The sequence below is a fragment of the Zootoca vivipara genome, chromosome 5, assembly GCF_965207765.1.
Source record: "Zootoca vivipara chromosome 5, rZooViv2.hap1.1, whole genome shotgun sequence".
Classification (NCBI taxonomy): Eukaryota; Metazoa; Chordata; class Lepidosauria; order Squamata; family Lacertidae; genus Zootoca; species Zootoca vivipara.
The window spans coordinates 31,110,102-31,132,759 of NC_142588.1; the positions used below are offsets into that span (position 1 = coordinate 31,110,102).

A 22,658-nucleotide genomic window follows, 5' to 3' on the forward strand; every position below is an offset into this window, starting at 1 on the left:
GCTCACCTGATTCATATGGCTAGAAGTAGATACTGATGGCACCATTCTCTGGATCCCCTACCGTGTTCCTCATATTATAAGTCATGTCTTATATTAATTTTTTCTTCAAAAAAACACGACATGGCTTATTTTTGAGGGATGTCTTATTTTTTAATAAAGTGCACGCGGGCGCTGTTTGCCGGGCTTGTCAAGCCCAGCAAACAGCGCCCGCCGATCTTCGGTGACAGGCGGGGGTGGGCGGAGAGCGGAGAACGATCTCCGCTTCCCCCCCACCCCCGCCTGTCACACAGCACAGGTCGGCGGGCGCTGTTTGCCGGGCTTGTCAAGCCCAGCTAGGAGCGCCCGCCGATCTTCGGTGACAGGCGGGGATGGGGGGAGAGCGGAGAACGATCTCCGCTTCTCCCCCACCCCCGCCTGTCACACAGCACAGGTCGGCGGGCGCTGTTTGCCGGGCTTGTCAAGCCCAGCAAACAGCGCCCGCCGATCTTTGGTGACAGGCGGGGGTGGGGGGAGAGCGGAGCACGATCTCCGCTTCCCCCCCACCCCCGCCTGTCACACAGGACAGGTCCGAAGATCGGCGGGCGCTGTTTGCCGGGCTTGTCAAGCCCAGCAAGGAGCGCCCGCCGATCTTTGGTGACAGGCGGGGGTGGGGGGAGAGCGGAGAACGATCTCCGCTTCCCCCCCCACCCCCGCCTGTCACACAGGACAGGTCCGAAGATCGGTGGGCGCTGTTTGCCGGGCTTGTCAAGCCCAGCAAACAGCGCCGGCCGATCTTCGGTGACAGGCGGGGGTGGGCGGAGAGCGGAGAACGATCTCCGCTTCCCCCCCACCCCCGCCTGTCACACAGCACAGGTCGGCGGGCGCTGTTTGCCGGGCTTGTCAAGCCCAGCTAGGAGCGCCCGCCGATCTTCGGTGACAGGCGGGGATGGGGGGAGAGCGGAGAACGATCTCCGCTTCTCCCCCACCCCCGCCTGTCACACAGCACAGGTCAGCGGGCGCTGTTTGCCGGGCTTGTCAAGCCCAGCAAACAGCGCCCGCCGATCTTTGGTGACAGGCGGGGGTGGGGGGAGAGCGGAGCACGATCTCCGCTTCCTCCCCACCCCCGCCTGTCACACAGGACAGGTCCGAAGATCGGCGGGCGCTGTTTGCCGGGCTTGTCAAAAATATGTATGGATTGAATGTAATGAAGGTGCTTACGAACCAATCCCATTGTTCTTAAAAAGTTCCACCTGTGCTTGTCCTATGACATGATAAGGCTTTTACCATGAATGTCTGCTTGTGTATCAGTGTGCCCAACATCACAGCTGAACATTCAACAGCAGTTCAGAGCTGGCAGAGTGAGGGATAGCAGAATTAGGACACATTCCTAGACAGAGCCCTTCCATGCCCTCCTTTCTGCTTGAGGAAAGAGGCTACTGGGTCATTCCCCAATTGACTTGATTCTTCACCATAATGCAATTGGCAAATTATTGCTCTGAAAACCATTCAGAGAACTACAAATATTCATTATAATCCAGAGGAAACAAAGTACAGATGGACTGTGAGGGATGCTTATATGGGGTACCAAAATACATACAGCCTGATAAAAACAAACACAATTCAGATTAGGTGGGTGATGCTTATTTTTTTAAAAAAATGTTTTTATAGGGTTTGTCAGTGATTTTCTGTTTATGTATTGGTTGGTTGTCACAGAACTATTCAGCTATAAAAATAAGTGACAAAAGAAAACAAATCCTATTTGTAATGCCTGCATTACTAGCCTGGATGGCGTACTTGCTTTTGTTTGAAATTATTCATGTTGGCAGCTGTTTTCTTTTTATTGAATGCATAATTTTGAGAGGAGCCCAGGCAATTTGGCAATGCTAAATGGATTGTGCAGTAAATGCAGAACTAATTTTTAAAGCTTTGTAGACATAACACACAAAATAAAGGATAAATGCAAAACTTCCAACATTGGGAAGTTGAAGGAAAACATTTTCCTTCCAGTTGACCAACAAAACTACACATTATTACATCAGATGCAGTCATAAATGTAAGTGTTGCATGAATGAGTGTAACCTTGTGAAAAGCAGAATGGTTCTTCCTTGCAATAGGGTAGGAATGTCAGCCTAGGAATATTGGTAGAGCACAGAAAGCTGCCTTATATTGAATCAGTCCTCTGGACCATCTAGTTACGTATTGTCTAGACTGACTGGCAGTGACTATCCAGTGTGTCAGGCAGGGGGCAATCCCATCCCTGCCTGTAGATGCTGGGGATTTAACATCTGCATGCAAACATGTGCTCTGCCACTGAGCTATGACCCTTCTCCCATGCTAAGTTTCATGACGGATTGAAACTGCTAGCCAAAAATGGAAATACTCAAACACCAGAAATGAAATAATACTGAAACTCAAAAGCCATGATCCATCCTAATGTTTGTGCAACAGCCAAGGGTGTGCACACATAGCGTGGTCGGTGAAAGAAGCTTGGGTACCACTGTTTGGCAGGAAAGAGAAGCTGGGGCAGAGCTGCATCCAGTGCTCTGTTTTTCTTCCAGATTTCCTAGGATTCCAGCCCTTTGTTTATTGGCATCTTGGTTGCTAGATTGGAGTAGGGAATTCTGTATTCAGCATTCATTTACACACGAGTCTCCTCTAGGAACCCAGCCTCTAGCTGGATCCAGATGGAAGAATTTCAGAAAAATATATTGCCTCTTATTCCATAGGATCCACGTTCCTTTTACAAAAGGCAACAACACAGTTGCTCCAACAGCCGTGGTAATAGTTTAAGCACATCAGGCTTTTGCAACAGGTAAGAAATGAATCCCGTTCAACTAGCTTTTTTGTAACAAAGCAATTTTTTCTTTAAACAGGCAGGAACCTTTGCAGAAAGTGGATCCCTGGCCAGCAATGTGCAGAAAATCTAAGTAATCTGAAGGAGTGCTATCTAAAGTTTCCTGATATCATTAGAATTCATCAATCTTAAATAAACTGTCTCATACATAAGTCAAGAACTTCTGTTGCTTTTTCTAGGGGCAAAGAGTAAAAGTGATTGATGTCTCCGACAAACATCCACACGCTGTCTGTGTCTAGGGTCATTATAGGTGGAACTTCTTGTGTAGACTCAATAAAGCAATGATTTTATGAACATTATGTCTGTAGAGGGAAAAATGGAAAGTTCACAAGCAAAGGTTTTTTCTTCTTCAAGTATTAAAAAACTTGTAAATTCTTCATTGTAACATTCCAAATTCTGTGATAGTGGGCCCAAATCCTGCAGTTGGAAAATCTTCTAAGGCTTTACAGAATGTGCTTATTTTGCAGTTTGTTTTGAAGGCTTTCCGCATCCCCAGAAGAATTTAGAAGTTTGGGGATTGACATCTCCTTTTGGGGACAAGGCAAGTATAAGCTTTATTATTATTATTATTACCCCAATCCTTTCGGAGCTAGGTTCTTAAATTGCTGGCTGCTACTATTACTTATTTGCTCTTATATGATATTTTATGTTTTGTATAATGTTTCCCTTGTTTTGATGAAAACAATATCTGTGGAGTATTTCTACTCAGGGTAGAAAAGTGATATGTAAATAGTAATAATTATAATATATGAGATATCCATGTTTTCTATCTGTAACTGCAGGATAAACTGTAACCACATCACTGTGGAACTCAGTATTGCAAAACCTATTGCCATACTCACAAGTACATGAATAGTTGAAGAGCTTCCTACGTATATTAAGTAAAGGCTGTGAAAAAGCATATGTGAAGCTTTATCATGCTCTAATGCTGTCTCACTTATTTTACAACTCATAATGCTAAACATCCATAATGCGCTTCAATTCATGCATTTGCGCATCTTTCTATTTGCATATTCTGCACCCTGTTTAGGAGACATTTTACAGTTTCTGCTAAAGATCTTTTTGTTTGGACATAAGGTCTATTTCTGCAGGCCATTAACTGAATAACAACAATACTTGATATGATCTGGACTGCTCATAGCATGGGTCTGCGCACGTCCTCTTTATGGATTCTCGTAAATGAATGCTCTCTCATGCATAATGAAACACTACAAGTAACCTTGGTGCTTAAATCCCACACTGATATTTGCAGCATAACTGTACACGAGGCACACAAATAGAACTGAGGGTTCCTCTCTTTGGAGGGAGGGGGAAATGGTGTGCAGACTAATGACATGAGCAAAATGAATCCTTGGTTAAAAATAAAATTAGCCAGCACAAGCTGAAACATGAGAAAAGCTGTGTCCTTTTTATTTTCTGAAATGCCTTGCTTCATCAAGCACCATCATGCCTAAAATGCTGCATGGATAATTAACTAAACCAGAACCTTATTTAGCCAATGCATGTGGTCAGTACAGTGTATTCCTGCTCAGGTTGCTATGTTCATGATGACAAGATCAGCTGAATTTTGTGTGTTATGGCATCTGTGCAAAAGTTATGTGGATTGTCTCATTGCCCATTTTTTTTGACCCTGCTGGCCATGCAAGCTGGCCAGGGAAAACAAGCGCAGCCAACCACATTTTAGTGGACATGGTAACTGGTCCTGATACATATAGAGAGCAGGCCAGTGAAGTTGTAACATTGGTTCCCTGCTAATTACAGTGAAAAATTGGGAGCCAGCTTCATGAATGTGCACTTCCTCCTTGTAGTCCAGGGATGGGAAAATCCGCTCCACTTCCAAGTGGGGAGGAGTTGCATGTGACCACACACTCTCCTACGTGGGCGGGGACGTTGTTCCTGTCGCCTGGGGGATCCCGGCCGTGCCATCCATCATCCAGCTGATCAGCTGGCTGGGGGGCGCATGGTCAGGACCAGTTTAAACAGCAGCGCGAGCTGAGAGGCTTCCTCTTGGCTCTTGTCCGAAGCCCGGGGTGTGGCTAGGGCCATGCCATGACCCTTCCGGGAACCCAGGGGTGAGCTCGAGTTGGTTTGCATCTATGGGGCTCCCTCTACTGGTGGTTTACCCTATGAGACTTCCTGCACAGCAGGCAGGAGTCAGATATAGCCTGGTCTAATCAATGCCTAAGCCAATACCGCTCATATTCTGTAACCAATAAAGTTGTGGCCTAAATTTGCCCAATAACATTAACCTTATATCCTGTGTCCTAGTGTTTTTATTCCTCCTTGAGGGGGTGGTTATGGGGTCTCGACACGTAACCCAACCTTTTCAAAGTACTGTAGATTTGAACTGCTTAACTCTGTAGTGAAAGACTTTGCCCTGGAGAGCAAAGAAGCTGCAGCATCTCCAGATGTTGTGGAACACATCTCCCATTATTCCTGACTGATGGCTCTGCTTGCTAGGGCTGATCTGATGGAGCTTGAGTTCAACAGCGTCCTGAGTGCCATGGGTTATTCATTCCTCCCTGGCGCAAACTCCTTCACTACAAATTACAGTTAAGCAGTTCAGTGCTTCTGAACTTAGCTTAGGTGAAGTCCTGGTCTCCCAAGATAGGTGGATACCAACAAGAGAAACATTATGGGGGAGTAGGATCTGACGGAATGTTGATGCTCTGAACCTCCCACTTTATGCTTAGCCTATATGAATACAAACCTGTGTGAATAAAACCATCAGACTCAAGTAATCTTCATTCCAAGGAAACTAAACTCAAGGTACGGCTGGACCTCTGAAACTACTTATGTACCAATGATTGGGATGTGCAGAACAACATTATGCATTCTTAACACCCTGTACGTGCTGCTTGCTGCAAATACAAAGTGCAAGAAAGATGTTGATCAGACTCCAGACTGATTTACACCCATTTTTAGGAAACTGGATTGAAGCTAATTTTGAATATTTCACCCTCATGTATATGGGAAAGATTTGGCCTGCCTAACCTTACAAACTTCAATTCTAAGAGGTTATATAAATTTCTGGCCCTTCTCCATGACAACGGGAAATTAGCTCTTCTCTCCCCCAAATATCTTAAATAAGTTAAATAATTGTACAGCTTTGTCTATTTCCGTTGTTTTTTCTTTAGACGCTCAGTTGACCTACTAATCAACCTTGTTGCCAGACAAAGCGAACAAGGTCACCATGCTTTGAGCACCTCTATTTTTCCTCTGTCTCACAAGTTATGCATCTCATAGATTCAGAAACCACTGTTTAAAATAGATTTGACAAGCTTAAATGTGGTTTGGCAGGAAGGAGCAAGGGGGAGTGAATTGTCCTGGGAGTGCAGAGCAGGAGGGAATCACATTGTGGACAGGAAACCTAGGGCATTAGGGAGGCTGCATCCCTCTGCATTCTAGGAAGAAAAACATGGCAAAGGAAAGACCAGCTTAGCCCTATCCATTGGCCAGAGAAGGAGAAGCTGCAGAGGATTTGCTTCTCCCCTCCTTCCCTACCAGAAAGAACACTGGGACTGTAGAGTAAGAGGGGAAACCTGTCCTGGTTCTGTCATTGCCCAGGGAACTAAAAGCTATTGGATTTAAGGCATATGCATGAGCAGGAGTCTCTGTGTTTGTGCTACTGCAACTGCGGGAAACATTTGACTGAAAGGAGGGCTATAGATTTTAAAAATAAATAAATAATAGTGTTGTACAACAATGACAAGAAGATCAAACCTATCCATTCTTCGGGAAATCAGCCCTGAGTGCTCACTGGAAGGACAGATCGTGAAGCTGAGGCTCCAATACTTTGGCCACCTCATGAGAAGAGAAGACTCCCTGGAAAAAACCCTGATGTTGGGAAAGATTGAGGGCACTAGGAGAAGGGGACGACAGAGGACGAGATGGTTGGACAGTGTTCTCGAAGCTACGAAAATGAGTCTGACCGAGCTGCGGGAGGCAGTGGAAAACAGGAGTGCCTGGCGTGCTCTGGTCCATGGGGTCACAAAGAGTCGGACACGACTAAACAACAACAACAACAATGACTCAACAGACTAGTGAATATCGTTGGGGGGAGGGGGAATCATTATTAAAACTATCTGTGTTTTTTCTGTTGAAGTTAGAAGACTCACTTCTGGGAGATTCAGGTTTCATTTGGAGAACTGGTTTCAGTTTGACCTCTCTGCCATGGGTAATTTTGATCCTCTTTTTTGTTCTCATGGAGAATATGAGCTGGAGCATAATGGAGGCAGATGATAGCTTTGCTAAGTCCTAGATATAGCCTTGGACGTGGACTCAGGTCTCTTAAGAATACTGTAACTGTATAAGTATACAGCTCCTAAGTTGTGCAACTCCCCACAGAGGTTCACCTGGCAACTTCAGCCAGATGAACCTCTGGCTTCCGGCAAATGCTGAGGACATGCCTCCTTACCCTGGCTTTTGACATTTGAGATGCATATTTATAGGACCAATCTTATTTCCATGACTGAAAGTTGTTCTGCAACTGTTTTTAATATTGTGTTCTAATGTTAACCTGCCCGAGGACCTTAGGGTGAATGGCAGAAATAATAATAATAATATACCCTACTCCCATGAGGTAAAGATATACTATGCCATTTGTTTTAAACCCTGTGCATCTAACCTACTTGTCAACTTACAGAGTGGAAGAGTCGATTGGGATCGAGACATGCACAGAAGCAATAGCATGAGCACATATACTCAGCTGAGGAAAATCTCAAACCACATGTATTCAACCAATATCTCCACATTAAAAAACTTGCATATGACGGGGCTCTGAATTACAGTATATGAAAAATCCAACAACTTCAGGAAGTCTTTACAGAGGGTGGTGAACATAGCACATGATATCATGGGCTGTCCCCTGAGCCCGCTAGATGACATCTAGGAGAGTGAGAAAAATTCTCAGGGACGATTCACACCCCAGCCAGCACCTCTTTAATCTTCTACCCTTGGGCAGGAGATAAAGAAGTATAATCAGTCGTACCAAACAGGCTAAAAAACAGTTTCTATCCATAGGCTGTTAGGCTGCTGAACGGAAAATAATAATAGTGCAACTGACTTTTGGAATTGGTGTGTGGTGCGACAAGCACACAGAGTGCAATGAGATTGAGTGTTTGGGGGGGGGAGGTTCGGTTAATTTCATTGTACACAGGTTGTACATTGACAATAAAGGTATTATTATTATTATTATTATTATTATTATTATTATTATTATTATTGTATTTCAGAGACTATGATACAGACCAGTCAGGCCTATTCTATGCCGACATCACATAATGTGCTAAAACTGATTCAGGAATAGATGAAGTACTGCCAATTTGTAAAGTCTGTCATTTCATATCTGATCACTTTTCTACATAAACAACACTCAGTTCTTAAAGTTCCTATAAGTACAGTACATACTCCTTGTTTCTAGGATATCTCAATTATTAAGTTTTTTTAAAAAAAACTCTGACAAACAACATTCCACATCCCACCATAATATACTTCAGAATACAACAACACACAACTATATAATCTATACATCATCAATCATTACTGTTATCTATTACTAATTTACAGAACAGAAAGAAAAAAGGAAAAGAGAATTAAGAGAAAATAAAGTTTACTTCCAATTACACCCATTGTACTATCACTTAATTTGATCGTTTTACACACGGCACCATACTGGTATTATTTTGTTTTCCTAATTCTTATCTAAAGTACATGATTATTTATCACATTCGTCTTACAATGAATAACTTGGAGCTTTAGACTTCTAGTCAGGCTCTAATTTTATTTTTGAACCAATTTTGTACAGGATTAAATTTGCTGAACACTGCACATAAGATCACTTGGGTCAGGAGGTGCTAAAATTAGGCAGAATACTCTCCCACACTGTTCTTGAAGTTCCCATTTCATTTTTGACATGTGTATAGTTCACTCAGCGTCATATAAAACATTTCCTTGTAGCTGCTTCTAGGTTGCTACACTAATTGCATACAAGGGTTGACATTTTTCTTCTCAGGCAGTTGTATTTCAAACAATGATAGATATATTTTGATCTTTTTCTTTTTTAGATCAACTGTTAAATAAATGTTCATTTTGCTGGAGAGTTAACAAATGACAGAAGCAAACTTAACAAATAAAACCACCCTGTTGAAAAGCTTCATGGTGTTTTACAGATTTTCGAGTAAGGAATTCCTGAGCAAACTTGTGAATAATTAAGAGTTGCGTGTCTTGCCTTATTTTCTCTGCTTCAAATACTTGCTTGGGTTTGCGCTTTAAACTCTATTGTATAACTGGATCTCACCCATTGATTAAGTTAGTAAAAAGCTTAAAAAGATAAATGAAGGCCACAATCCAATGAAGGTTACGCAATTTAAGTTATAAATTGTCTCAAGAGGAGAATTAATGGGACAGAAAAGTGCTTAACTTTTTCCAAAATGTAGCCCAAATAAATAAATAAATAAATAGATAAATAATAATTAATAATAATAATAAATTTTTATTTATACCCCGCCCTCCCCAGTCTAAGCCGGGCTCAGGGTGGCTGACACAGTAAAATTACAATTAAGACTTAAAAGAAAAAACAATTAAAGTATAGGTTAAGATGCAACTATCATAATTGTGTGTGTGTGTGTGTGTGTGTGTGTGTGTGTGTGTGTGGAGAAGGGGGGGGGAGAGATATTATTTGAACTTGAAGCACTAGTGACATTGTAAAAAAGATACTCCATTGATTTTAAGGAATAGGAAATAAATAATAAATGGTGGTTTTTCAAAAGTATGTAAAGCAACCACTATGAGCCATAGAAAGTCAGTGCACATTCTTGGCACTAATTTGGGCACACACAAAATAAGCTAATGGGTAAAGTATATCTTAATAAGCACCTACTAATTTACACAAAGGGACATGGATGGCGCTGTGGTCTAAACCACAGAGCCTAGGGCTTGCCAATCAGAAGGTCGGCGGTTCAAATTCCCGCAATGGGGTGAGCTCCCGTTGTTCGGTCCCTGCTCCTGCCAACCTAGCAGTTTGAAAGCACATCAAAGTGCAAGTAGATAAATAGGTACCACTACAGCGGGAAGGTAAACGGCGTTTCCGTGCGCTACTCTGCTTCTCCAGAAGTGGCTTAGTCATGCTGGCCACATGACCCGGAAAAACTGTCTGCGGACAAACGCCGGCTCCCTCGGTCAGTAAAGCGAGATGAGCGCTGCAACCCCAGAGTCATTCGCGACTGGACTTAACTGTCAGGGATACCTTTACCTTTACCTTAATTTACACAAGGCACGTGAGTAGATATTGTAACTTAGGCATAGGCAAAATCAGCTCTCCAGATGTTTTGGAACTACAACTTCCATCATCCCTAGCTAACAGGACCAGTGGTCAGGAATGATGGGAGTTGTAGTCCCAAAACATCTGAAGGGCCGAGTTTGCCTATGCCTGTTTTAAAGCATAGGAAGAAATGATATATTGAAGTAGAATCTTGGGCTTTGTACCAATGCACTGACAAGATCTGTACATAGCAAGTCAATAACAGAACCTCTCTGATGGCAATATGTTATGCTTAAATGACAGGTATTGCAGCAGATAGCCACTATATAATGGACCCACGAGAACTGTGGTAAACGGAAAGCATTTCCAAATCAATAGTTCTGACTGACAGGGCTTGGGAAACAGACTATAATTTCCGCCAAAGTGTCCAAAAGTTTCAGATATGTTTTTTTTTTGTATTCACTGATTATTCTTTTTTTTGTCTTTCTAGAAATAGTCTCAACTTTAAAAGTGTTCCCTGACATATCCCCAAACAATTGTATCCTACCTTTTCACAATTATACACCCAAGTTTTGCGAACAATAAAAAAATAACAATTACAGGTACAGTACAACATAATAAAAGTCAAAAAAATAAAACTATAAAAACATATAACGCAAGCCACTAAAAAGCATTAGTCAACTGCAGTAATAAGGTTCTTCTGTTTAGCTTCAAGTCCACAAGGATAATGGCGATCTTAATAGTACACCAATGCATGGGGGAGGGGCATATGTACTCCCTTTTTTCTGGATATACACTCTAGGGTCACCACTATTTTTCTAAATTTGTATTTTTGTTAGCTGCCTTGGATGCTTAATTGTGGAAATGCAGGATAACAACAACAACAAATAATTATTATTAGTTCTTGGTCAGGTCCCCATTGGAAGTCAGAAAGATCATACTGTTTTGCTTTCAACACCCTACATTCATTATCAATAGGAGATAGAGCCCCCTGCACCCAACTGAAAAACTTGGATTATACATCGAACTAAACCTAGATCCAGCTGCCGGGAGGATTCTTTTCCAGGAGCAACAACAAAATAACTTTCAAAACTTTGGCACATGTCAGTGAACCTCATGCATCAAGAGCAAATGACAATTAGCATCAACTTGATCCTTTGGATAATATTTTATATTAGGCTCTCATGACTGCTACTTCCCTGCTACCATCAAAATCTCCCTCCTAGGGTGTGTTCATATAGCAGGATCTTGGTAGTGAGATGCCTAAATGGAAACCCACTGCTAGTGTGTCTTTCATGTAGTTTAACTAAAGGTTTATGCCAGACACAGTTAGTGAAATGTGGGTTTCATTATTTACTCATGCAAGGCAAGTTGACAATGCTTTAGAGAATAAAGTTATACATCACTGCGTCTCATTTTTGTTTACATTTTTTCCTCTGGTTTTTACAACAAAGACAAAAAGATGTGGAAGACCTGAATGATAAGGGCGTTCAGGCCTGACCAACACCCATTAGGAATTAAGTGTGCACTTTAGAATATGCCCTACATTTCTCTGGAGAAGACAGGCTTCACTGTGGGTAGGGAGTTTGGAAGCCACTATGCAGAAAACTACTAAGTTACATTCATAATTGTAGATTGCTGACAGGCCCTTTTGGAACTAAAACCAGGAATCCTTGGTTTCCTTTTTTTGGCTACCCCGTGTAATGAGCCACCAGGGCCGAAGCTGAGAGAATCTTCTTAGGCAGTGAACTGTTGGACTCCCCATGCTCTGATTTGCTCCCCACCCACCCATGCTGGCCACTGGTCCTTCCAAGACAGGACAAAGTATAAAATATTCCTATCTGGACTCAGGTGTGTTCTTCAGCTTCGCCTCCTGGATTTGTCCCTCATCCTTGACTCAACTCCTAGTTCCCAGCACCTGGCTTTCCTCTGACAGCAGCTGACATATGGGCCCTGACAACTATCCTCCAATGTATATGCAGGGTCTTATCCAGTTAAGATATTTGTTCATTTCCTGTCTTTCATTGTAGTAGTTGCTGCTAAAGGCTAGATTTTACTTTTTTGCATTACAGCCGATGTACTTTACATAGAGATGTTCCATATGGCGCAATGTATGAGGTATTACAGTCAGGCATTAAAAAAGTCAGTGTGTGGAAACAGCCTCCCAGATGGAAGGTAATGTGTAGCTCATCTCTTAGTCAAAAGACAAGAATGACTTTGTTTACTTCTGTGGTGCTATAGCTGTTGAAACAGGATGTCTGGCTATCTTATATTGCTTCCTTTTATTTCATCTTAGGCGGAAACATGAGCTGGACATTTCTTGGAATAGCCTCTACTTGGCAGACTCTGGAGATTTATGATGGTGGCTGTTAGGAGGTCACCAAGTCTGATACATGTGTAGATCAGGCATAGGCAAACTCGGCCCTCCAGATGTTTTGAGACTACAGTTCCCATCATCCCTGACCACTGGTCATGTTAGCTAGGGCTGATGGGAGTTGTAGTCCCAAAACATCTGGAGGGCCGAGTTTGCCTATTCCTGGTGTAGATTGTGGGAATAATGAACTATTATTTTTATGCATTTCATTTCATTTCATTTATTAAAACAGACTAAGGGGGGAAATGGGGTAGATTATTTTCTATGGTTCTTTGATAGGAATGAACACCGAGGGGCCAGAGCTACAAACCCTGCAGTCCTTTGTATGATTACTTAACCCATATTTCAAACACCTGATTTCTGAAGGCAACATTATCAAGGCTATTCTGCTTGAATTATTATCAGTATTAATACTGGCATTTATTTATTTATATTCCACCGAATGCCCAAATAGGCTTATAAGCACTTTGCAAATTTCATTATGTTCTTAGTGGATGTGCAGAGATAGATTTGTAATTACTCTTGCTAAAAACCCAAAACTGCGAGCCATTTAAATTGTTTGCTTGAAAATTGAACAAGTCTCTTCCTGCCTCTTTCTGCAAGATCTTTATGGACACCACCAGACATTTGAGGTGAAGAACAGGACTAAAATAGTATCTACTGATAGATAGTGTAATATGAGACTAAGGCCAGATTCCTTAAAACAAAAAAACACCCACGAAACTCCATGAATAGTAATACAAGTCTTCTGGAAATGTCTATTAACTTATAAAGACAACCAAATTACATAGGAGGGACCCCATTACTGCATATGATAGCTCACACTTTTCACTGCGTTAAGTTTTTTGATGTGGCTTACTATGATGTGACCTTTTATGCTGAGGGAAACTCCAAATTTCCTAAATTCCATTCCAATCTTCCTTGAATTGACAATTCTGTCTCGTTTAATGGATATGTACCTGCATCTAATTTGGTCCACAGAACGCATTCTTAAAACAACTGGCAGTCACAAAGGTGTCTGGAGCACTATCCATGTACTTATAAAAAGTGACATCTGAACATTAAACTATAGGCCAGTGCATTCTTGACAGCCCGCCAGCCAGTACTAGCTCTGAATCACAGACATTCCAGTTTTCAATCTTACCACTGATTACATGATAGCAAAGTTACACCTTGGTGATGGGAGAATTCCCACCACAAAAGTCAAGATAGTGCCAAAAACAGCATTTAAGCAATTTTCTTTGTTTTACTTGATCAGTGTTTTTCCAGAGAAATAAAAGAATGCAGCTCTAAGAACATAAGAAGATCCAGCTGGATCAGGTAAGTGGCCCATCTTGTCTAGCATCGTTTTTGCATAGTGACCAACCAGATGTGCATGATATTCTACACCCAGAACTGCACAGTAATTTGATGCTTAACGGGAAATGGAGAAGAAATTGGTTTGGTCCACTTTTCACAGTGTCAAACCCAGGCATCCCCAAACTGCGGCCCTTCAGATGTTTTGGCCTACAACTCGCATGATTCCAAGCCAACAGGACCAGTGGTCGGGGAAGATGGGGATTGTAGTCCAAAACATCTGGAGGGCCGAAGTTTGGGGGTGCCTGGTCTAACCCATTCCAAAGTTCTTGAACTTGCTTGATATGAAGACTTTTAGCGTAGCATTTTCTTTTCACATGCCTGTAGTTAGGTTGACTGAGATTATTCTTACTCTAGGTGTGTGAACTGGGCACGCCCAATTAAATGCCAGACATCCCTCTCAAACAACAGGCCCCCAATGCCATATCACAATCTCACCTGAAACCCCAGTCTGTTTCAATATGCAGTATATGAGCTGTTGTTCAAGGAATTGTGGCACAATCACATGCATATTTACTTGGAAGTAACTCCCACTCTGTGAGGCTTACTTCTTCCCTGGTAAGTGCATTTAGGATTGCAGCCTTAGCTGCAAAGTTCTTTGGCCCATAGCAATTGCCTGCTTAAACTTGAAATACAAATCATTTTGGTTGTACTGTGTGTACATTTCTGGACTGAGCTCACAACCTGCAAGTCAATGCAAAGAAAAGGTTGCTAATGCCATGACTGCTTGCTTGCCTGCCTGCCTGCCTTACTTTTATGGAAGGGATATCCCTTTATTTTTGGAAAGGCAGCAGAAAACCTGTTTATTGCACTGTACATAACTTAAAGGAGTTCCTAAGAGTCTGGCAAGTGTCACGTATCAGGGAGTCCTCCTTGTTGCTATAAATCTGTTACTCACATGATCTCACAAATGAGTCACCCAACTAATAATATATTCTTCTCTTTTTATACATTTGATACACACACACACACATATATAGAACAAAAAAATACATATTGATCACCGGTATCTTCATTTTATATATATTTAAAGGTCGACATAATTCTATTCATATTGTTTACTTATTTGTGTAATATATATCTCATGCCTTCTACATAAAACTTTGTGGAATATATATCACATGCCTTCAGCATGAATTCCCACGGGAGCTAACCATACAAAGCCATACGAAACAGAATGCAAACAGAATATATAAAATTAAAGCAACAACAAGAACACATTAAAACTGCTGTTTAGGTTATTGCATAATTCTATTACGTTGGAAAATGGTTATTTTTTATCTTAATTGCAAATACCTAGAGCAGAGCAAACATAATAGCAATGAGGAAATGATAAATATTGCATTCTTTCTGAAACTATACCACAGCCCATGTGAGTCCTTATTTTAATATATTGGCTGGAAGATTCCCCTATCACATTATTTAAATACAAGGTACCCTGGAGAATGAAAAACCCAGACTTACCAAAGCAGTGACAGGAGTTTATTCAGATTTATTTTCCCCCCACTACTGCAAAGTTTATCACTGCTTTTTGGTGACTGACAGCTTTACACCCTTATCTTCACCAATATTTCTCTTCACTGGGTAACGAACAAGGAAAAGATAAATATCCTTCCCAATCCTTCTCCCCCCCCCCAGCAAACCCACAAAACAGAGTTAACATGTTAAAAAGAGAACTGTTACCTACCAGCTCAACTCTTCCAAAACCTCCAACTCCAAGTGTGTCAATGATGTTGAAGTCAGATAGTTTCAGGTTGGCAAAGAAGGCAGCTTCGGCTTCATATCTGGATTTTTTAATGCGAAAAAATGGAAATTTCTTAGAAGTGCAAACATGAGTGCTACATAACTCTGTTCCTGGATGACATGCGCGCTGAACGGAGTTTACGAGCTTAATTTCCATCTTGTCTCTCAAAGTTTCTTTGTTTTCTCGCCCATTGTTTTATTGGTCCACGTTCAAAACCTATTTGCATTTCCGCCCCCAGAATAAACCAGAGGTGCCAACAGAATGTCTGTGTAATGCAAATGCTTCACGCTATAAATCAATTCCAGTTATCAAATGAAGGCTACATCTTGACAGTTTCTATTAATCTTCTCGTGAAGGTGGGAGGGGTGGGGCTTTTTTAAGGATTTAAATTTTTTTTGCTTTTTGATATTTTTGGAAGATAAAGTCTTTCATATGAGTTTCTCTTGTCCGCAAGCTGGCAGTTTCTATAAATGTTTATTGAAAGTGGCAAGACCATTAAGGTCCCCAGAGAGAAACCACAGCCAGGTTTTATGAAATCAGATCCAATAAGCTGAGGAACTGGCGTGTGGATGTCTGAAAGGAATTATTTCAGACACCCATTAACTTTTCTAAAAGAACATTTCCTCTTCTCCTGCATTTAGAAATGCTGCATACAAATTCAAAAGCTTTGTGGTTCCCAGATCCAGGAGTTGTCTCTCGAGTCTGTGTACAGAGAGGCTTGTAATAAGTGTGCACAGTACTAGCTATGTAAGCCATGTGAAACGGACACATGCGCGCATGCCAAAACTAAGCCTCCCAAGGGTATACCCATGCAGATGCATCTCCCAAAATAGCTTCTTCTTGGGGATTACAGTATTTTTAGAAGGGCTAAGAGGGCAAATGGAAGAACAGGTTCCACTCACTTACTGAAGCTTCATTTGGGAAGTACTTGGGTGCCAGAAAAGAAAGACCTCACGCATGTGCTGCCACCTTTGTTCTTCAGAAACTGTATATGGTTCTAACATTTACCATGTACAGAACAGATGGTTTCTCAAGCATTCCAAAACAGACTATGTGTAAGGTCACATGGGCTAAGTAAAAATTAGAGGGTACTTATTTAGCCATGCCCTTTTAGCTCATTTATTCCAGCTGGATGTAGGTGTCTTCCTGAATCACACTCAAGAGCACTTTTTTAAAATAAAAAAGCATACTCCTTTAGGTTTCAAAAACAGGTGACCATGTATTATGGGGGTGAACACAGTTCAGAAGAAACTTGGGCATTTAAAACTAGTTACACCCTGGTCAGTGTGTTTAATTTACTAGCATGCCTAATAAAAATGCGAATGTTTGGTGTTAATGGCATTTTTTATTAATTACACATGTTTATTTTCTGCTGGTTGTCATTCCTTGGGAGCACACTAAAATGCACACCTTCACTTGTGCCGGAGAATACACCAACACAAAAGTAAAAATAAAAAAATCACATGACCAAAAATACCTGCATTTGACTAACATGGCCAGCAACATTCATTTATTTTTTTAGATTAGAAATGTTAAATGCACATGCAAAGCAAGCCTGACACATTATGTCTGACTAAGGTTTCAACATTTTATTCACATTGCTGGACTAAAAAAAGAAAGAATGCAATTCTGCTAGATCTTCATGAATTTTATTTTTCTCCCAGTTTAATATGTGTATATCGCAGTGATTCTGTCAATGCCTGTAACTGTTTAGAATCTAATCTATGTGTCTGGATAGGCTTGTGTAAACAAAAATGTTTTAAGCAGGTGCAAACAAGAGTTCAGCAAAGGCACCTCCTGATGTCAATAGGCAAGGAGTTCCAAAGTGTAGCTGCCACACAATGTACAGATTTCTTACAAGCACAGATATTATTTGACACGTGTAAGCAAGCAGTGCTGGTTCCGCAGACTGAAACAGTCATGTGGGCACATGTTGGGCAAGGTGAACCAGTGCAGATCTTTGAGCAGAGGTGTCACATACTGACAGCAACTGCAGATTCCAGGTAAAGTGTAAGAGTTATATAGTACAGTACATTGCTTGGGCTTTCTTTTTAAAAAAGAAAAAGGCTTTTCTTTTTTAAAAAAAGGCTTGCTTGGGTGGGTGGCTGAGGTATGGCCAGCTGTCTTCTATGCCCCTTGATCCACTGGTCCATTCACAAAACATGAGTTAGCTTTAAGGTAGAGAGTGTTCCCACTCTCTTTACAGCTGTTATTTTCCTTGTGTCCACTACTCAGTGGGTCCAGACATAAAGGTGGCAAGCAGCTGCAGCAAAAGTCACCATCATCCTTCTCTCTCTGGGCTTGCCATGTGGCAGTTTATGCGCTTCATCCTTTTTTCTGCTGCTACCTGATGGACCCACAAGGAGAAGGCACTGGTTCTTGTGGTAGGCACTACTGCTGCTGCTGCTGCTCTCCTTTAGCTGATAATCTTAGCACTGAGGAGCATACCCACATTGATAAAGAAAATTCAGCCACAATGTTGGGAACTCCAATCAGGGCTCCTGTCAGCTGTTGCTGTCTGGGACTTGGGCCATGGCAGCTGCCCAACTATGTTGTCCCCTAATGGCCGTAGGTGGGGAGCGGGTATGCTAGAAGTCAGATGCGCAAAAAAATTACAAAAAGCAAAAGTAAATAGAAAAACTGCAAAAGCATCTTGTGAAGCAATCCTGATAATCCTATTTCAAAAGGTTCTGATGGGAAATAAACTCCATTTGATTGTTTATTAGGTCCTTTCCATAACCTTGCATCTATGGCCAACACATTACATCTGATCTTGGAAGCTAATCAGCTCCGAGCCTGTGGTGGTTCATGGAATAACCTTGTTTGACACAGTTGCTTATTGATCATTTTACACTTGCCATGATGTGCATATTAAAGGGGTAGAAGACTAAAATGCTGCCAAATGGAAGATCAACTTACAAATCTCTTCATAGCTGAATTATAAAGAATATATTGTGAGAGGCTTTGTAACCTAGTCAATGTACTTCACAGATCTATTTTTAATCCAGTTAGGATGCTTTTTTTAGCTCTTACATTTTCCATCATAATTAATACTGGGATGTTTCTATTTGTAATGTAGGTAAAATGTAAAGGTAAATGACCCTTGGATAGTTAAGTCCAGTCAAAGGCTACTATGGGGTGTGACGCTCTTCTTGCTTTCAGGCCAAGGGAGCCAGTATTTGTCCACAGACAGCTTTCCGGGTTATGTGGCCAGCATGACTAAACCACTTGTGGCACAATGGAACACTGTGACAGAAGCCAGAGCGCACGGAAACACTGTTTACCTTCCCACCGCAGCGGTATGTATTTATCTACTTGCACTGGTGTGCTTTCAAACTGTTAGGTTGGCAGGAGCTGGGGCAGAGCAATGGGAGTTCACCCCATCACGTGGATTCGAACTACTGACCTTTGGATCACCTTATGGTCTAAACCAAGAGACTCCGTGGTTTAGACCACAGGGCCACCGCGTTCCCCTTATTTGTAATGTAACCTTGCATCTGCCACAAGTCTTAGGTGAGATTACTAATCTTATTTATGTGGAAGCAAGTCTCACTGATCCAGAAACATATGCTTCAGAGTTATCTTCCCTGTTGAGGATTACAAGCAAAAAAAAAGGATTCGGAGGACCACACCATTCACATGATGATTACTAAATGATAATCTGCATTTAATAAAAAGTAAATAGCCATACAAGGTCTATTCCTTAATGGAAAGACAGTTCCATATTAATGGGTTGTTAAACACATTGTCTGAATCCACTTTAAGCCTACATTGTTAAATTAACATAGCATCTTGTTTCCTATGGGAAACAGGAAGCTGGAATAGATAGGCCTTTGGTGTGATGCAGCAGGAGTATTTTCCTTATGTTTGCATGCTTATACAACATCCTAGTAATCATAACCACATTTACCACCTAATTGTAGCCACACTGACAGTCCAAGGAAATGCCTATATGACTTTAGTTCCAAACATCCTATTTTGTAGAACCATTTAAAATGTAGATTTTAGCTCATTGCTGCTACATAAAAGTCCTTGCCTCTACTGGTCATCCAAGCATGGAGAATAATGTTTTAGATTCATGCCCTATCTGCCATGAGCAAAATCAGAAAATTTGCTAGTCCTGTTGCAGTTTTTTTGTTTCTACTTACACTCCTCAAATGTTTCTCTTGGGCAATTTCCAAGTTCACCTGGAAATCATGCTTCATGGAATATTTGGTGGATACAATAGTGGTGCATTTAAGTCATTGTAAACCTGGTCTTATGGGAGTCTCTTGTTATAGATGGCAATGTGTATTACATTGATTACTTCTATGGTAAGCCAGGTCTTGCAATTTTTTTTTCTGAGTGAGGAGCAAGGGTTTCTGTCCCAAAGGCATTCCCTAACTATCACCCTTGCTGCCCACACATAATTTCTTAATTGTTTCGGAACACCAAACAGGACATCTTATCCTGGTAAGAAGCAGATGATAGTCCACAACACAGTTGGGCAACTTGCATTAATGTTTTTCTGGGTCCCAATATCACCCCTATGAAATTTCATCATTTCTCTCCCCCTCAAAATTCATGTTTCCTTCCAATCTAAGCTCCAAAAACACACTTTAAACCAGGTTTGGTGACCTCTCTACTCAGATACCCACAAGGACATGCACCACTTGAGTTCTAATGCTGCATGATGCAACTGGAACAACAAATTCTCAAATGCAATTCTTTGAAATGTACTGAAAGCAACATAAAGTTGGAGCAAAAAACCCCCACTAAAATTCTGTCTGATCATGTTTCTGAAACCACAGTTAGTTTACATAACATTTTATTATGTTAAAGTGCATTGCTCATATACTGTAGAGAGAAAATCCGCTTGTACATCAACATTATGGGGGAACAGAAGGAGCTCATACAAAGAAACCCAAAAGCAGTGGGGAGACTTTATAGTTCCAAAGTTAAGAAACTCCTGTGTATACCTGTCAGTGTTTCATAGTTCACCTGGGTTGAACTTGGTGTAACATACAATTATAGCAGCAAACACCAAAGAAAAGGCCAATCTCAAGGCTATGAAGTTTAAGTATGTAAAACATGGCTACATTTACATTCATCTCTTTTTACTCCTTCCTCTTTTACCTTTCCATCTGTAGTCTTCTTTCCATACACTGTCAAAATTTAGATTGTTAGCTCATTGGCGCACAGATCACATACCCATTCCCTCTAATAGCAAATACGGTGGCTTTGAGCCAACCAGAAGGGCAATGAAACTGGGTCACCCATCAAACAAGGCACATATTTCTGCATACACTCTATGTATGCAGAAAAGCATTGCATTGTAAAAACGCAACAAAATCGCCTTGGAGCAAACCAAAAAAACCAAAACACCCAGAATACTGTCAAGAGCTATGGATGAGCAAATTCCTCCAATAAGAATGGAAATTAGAAGCACTTTAGAGGCCGGACAATGAGGAAAGTGGGAGAGGGGAAGTTGGGTGACAGAGTTGAAAATGACAGCCTGAACAACTGGAGCAAAGTATCAGGAGTATTGTAGACTTCTTAAGAAAAAAGAGAAGTACAGAATAAATCACAGACCAATTTCTGAGACTGAGGGGGGAAATATAGTAGGAAAGTGTCATAGTATAAAATATTCCATTATATATCTAGTGACAGAAGGAAGAGAAGAAAATAAAGTATTGGCAGTTTGCAAAACATCAATAAGATGTCCAGATTTCGAGAGCAGCAACTATTGAAACTGAGCAAATAGGTGGTCAAATAAGTCGTGAGTTGGAGCCCCATGTTGGGCAAAAGATTCCACTGAATTAGATGATCCTCGTGGTCCCAACTCTACAATTCTATGAGGCATTCTAAGTCAAGGAAAGAGAAATGAAAAATACAAATGTGAGTTGATTTCGAATTAAGACACTAACCACTAATAGCAAGTCCAAACAATAGCTCAAGAACCAGAGTGCTAAGAAGCATTCATCCAGTGCAATCTTCTGGAACCATCCCTGGGGATAAAACCCAGAACCACTGCAGAAAAGTGCCCCCTATACCCATCTCCCATAGACAGCCCAGGAGGATACCGTGGTCAATGATATCAAAATCTGCTGAGAGATTTAGTAAGAGCAACAAGGTCACACTCCTCCTGCCCCTCTCTCTATAGAAGTCATCATCCACTAGGGCAACCAAGTCAGATTTAGTCCTGAACTCAGGCATGAATTCAGATCGGAATGGGTCTAGATAATCAGTTTCCTCATGGTGAAATTTGGAAAATCAATAAAAATAATTTGGAAAAAAAGATAATTGGTTCTTGCCTGCAGCTACATTGCCATGACTGACAGGGGGTCCAAAGGGGTGGGGCGGGATTTGAGCAAAGGACACCTATCATTTCGAAAGATAACGGTTGGGGGTTTGGTTAAGAATGGGCACAGAAAGGTTGTGAGGGCTGGTTTCTTTGAGGTACCTATGTGTAAGAGTGAGCAATCCTTTCCCTCTCAAACATGGGGATTTGAATAGGTAAGATGGGGTTAGGAAGCTGTAAGTGTTATCTTTTGTGTAGGATTCTCCATAAATGTTCCTACTCTTGTGGTTTCTCAGCTGGTTCTTACTTGTGATGGCAGGTTTGAGGCTGTGGGCTGATTCTCCCTTTCCCAAAGCACATTCCCACACACTGTCCTGATTCCAAGTTCCTGGTTTTATACAACAGCTGCTATGAAACAGTTAATTATTAATGGCACATTGGAATATAACTAATCAAAATGCAGCATATCTGTAAAACAATGGACAAAGATATTCCAAAAGTGTGCCAATGCAAACCTCTAACAATTATAGTAGAGCTATAGTAGAAAACTGCATAACACATAGGCAAAAGTGTGTGAGAAGCACATTGTTGCAAGCCCTATGTTTAAATGTTCCATTCTACTTAAAAGGCACCACAGTGCTAATCATTCACAAAATGATAAATGAGATCTGAGTTTTGCAATTATTCTACTGCTTTAGGTTTATGAATTTGCTTTTAGTAAATAAAGGAGATGTGTGGAGAAACATCAGACATCTGTTACATGCAGCACATCCTCTCAGATAAGCAGCATGGCTTAATTCAGCTGTGTAG

The 22,658-nt window shown here is 41.3% G+C and overlaps 1 protein-coding gene across 5 annotated transcripts in view; it reads right to left on the reverse strand.

The window, feature by feature from the left end:
- Window positions 1-22,658, reverse strand: part of PRKG1 (protein kinase cGMP-dependent 1) — a 581,919-nt gene that overhangs the window by 15,664 nt on the left and 543,597 nt on the right. For all 5 annotated transcript variants that reach the window (XM_088670276.1, XM_088670275.1, XM_035137531.3 and 2 more), the window contains one exon: window positions 15,512-15,608. In XM_088670276.1, coding sequence (XP_088526402.1) covers window positions 15,512-15,608 — 97 coding nt within the window. The remainder of the gene's footprint in view (window positions 1-15,511; window positions 15,609-22,658) is intronic.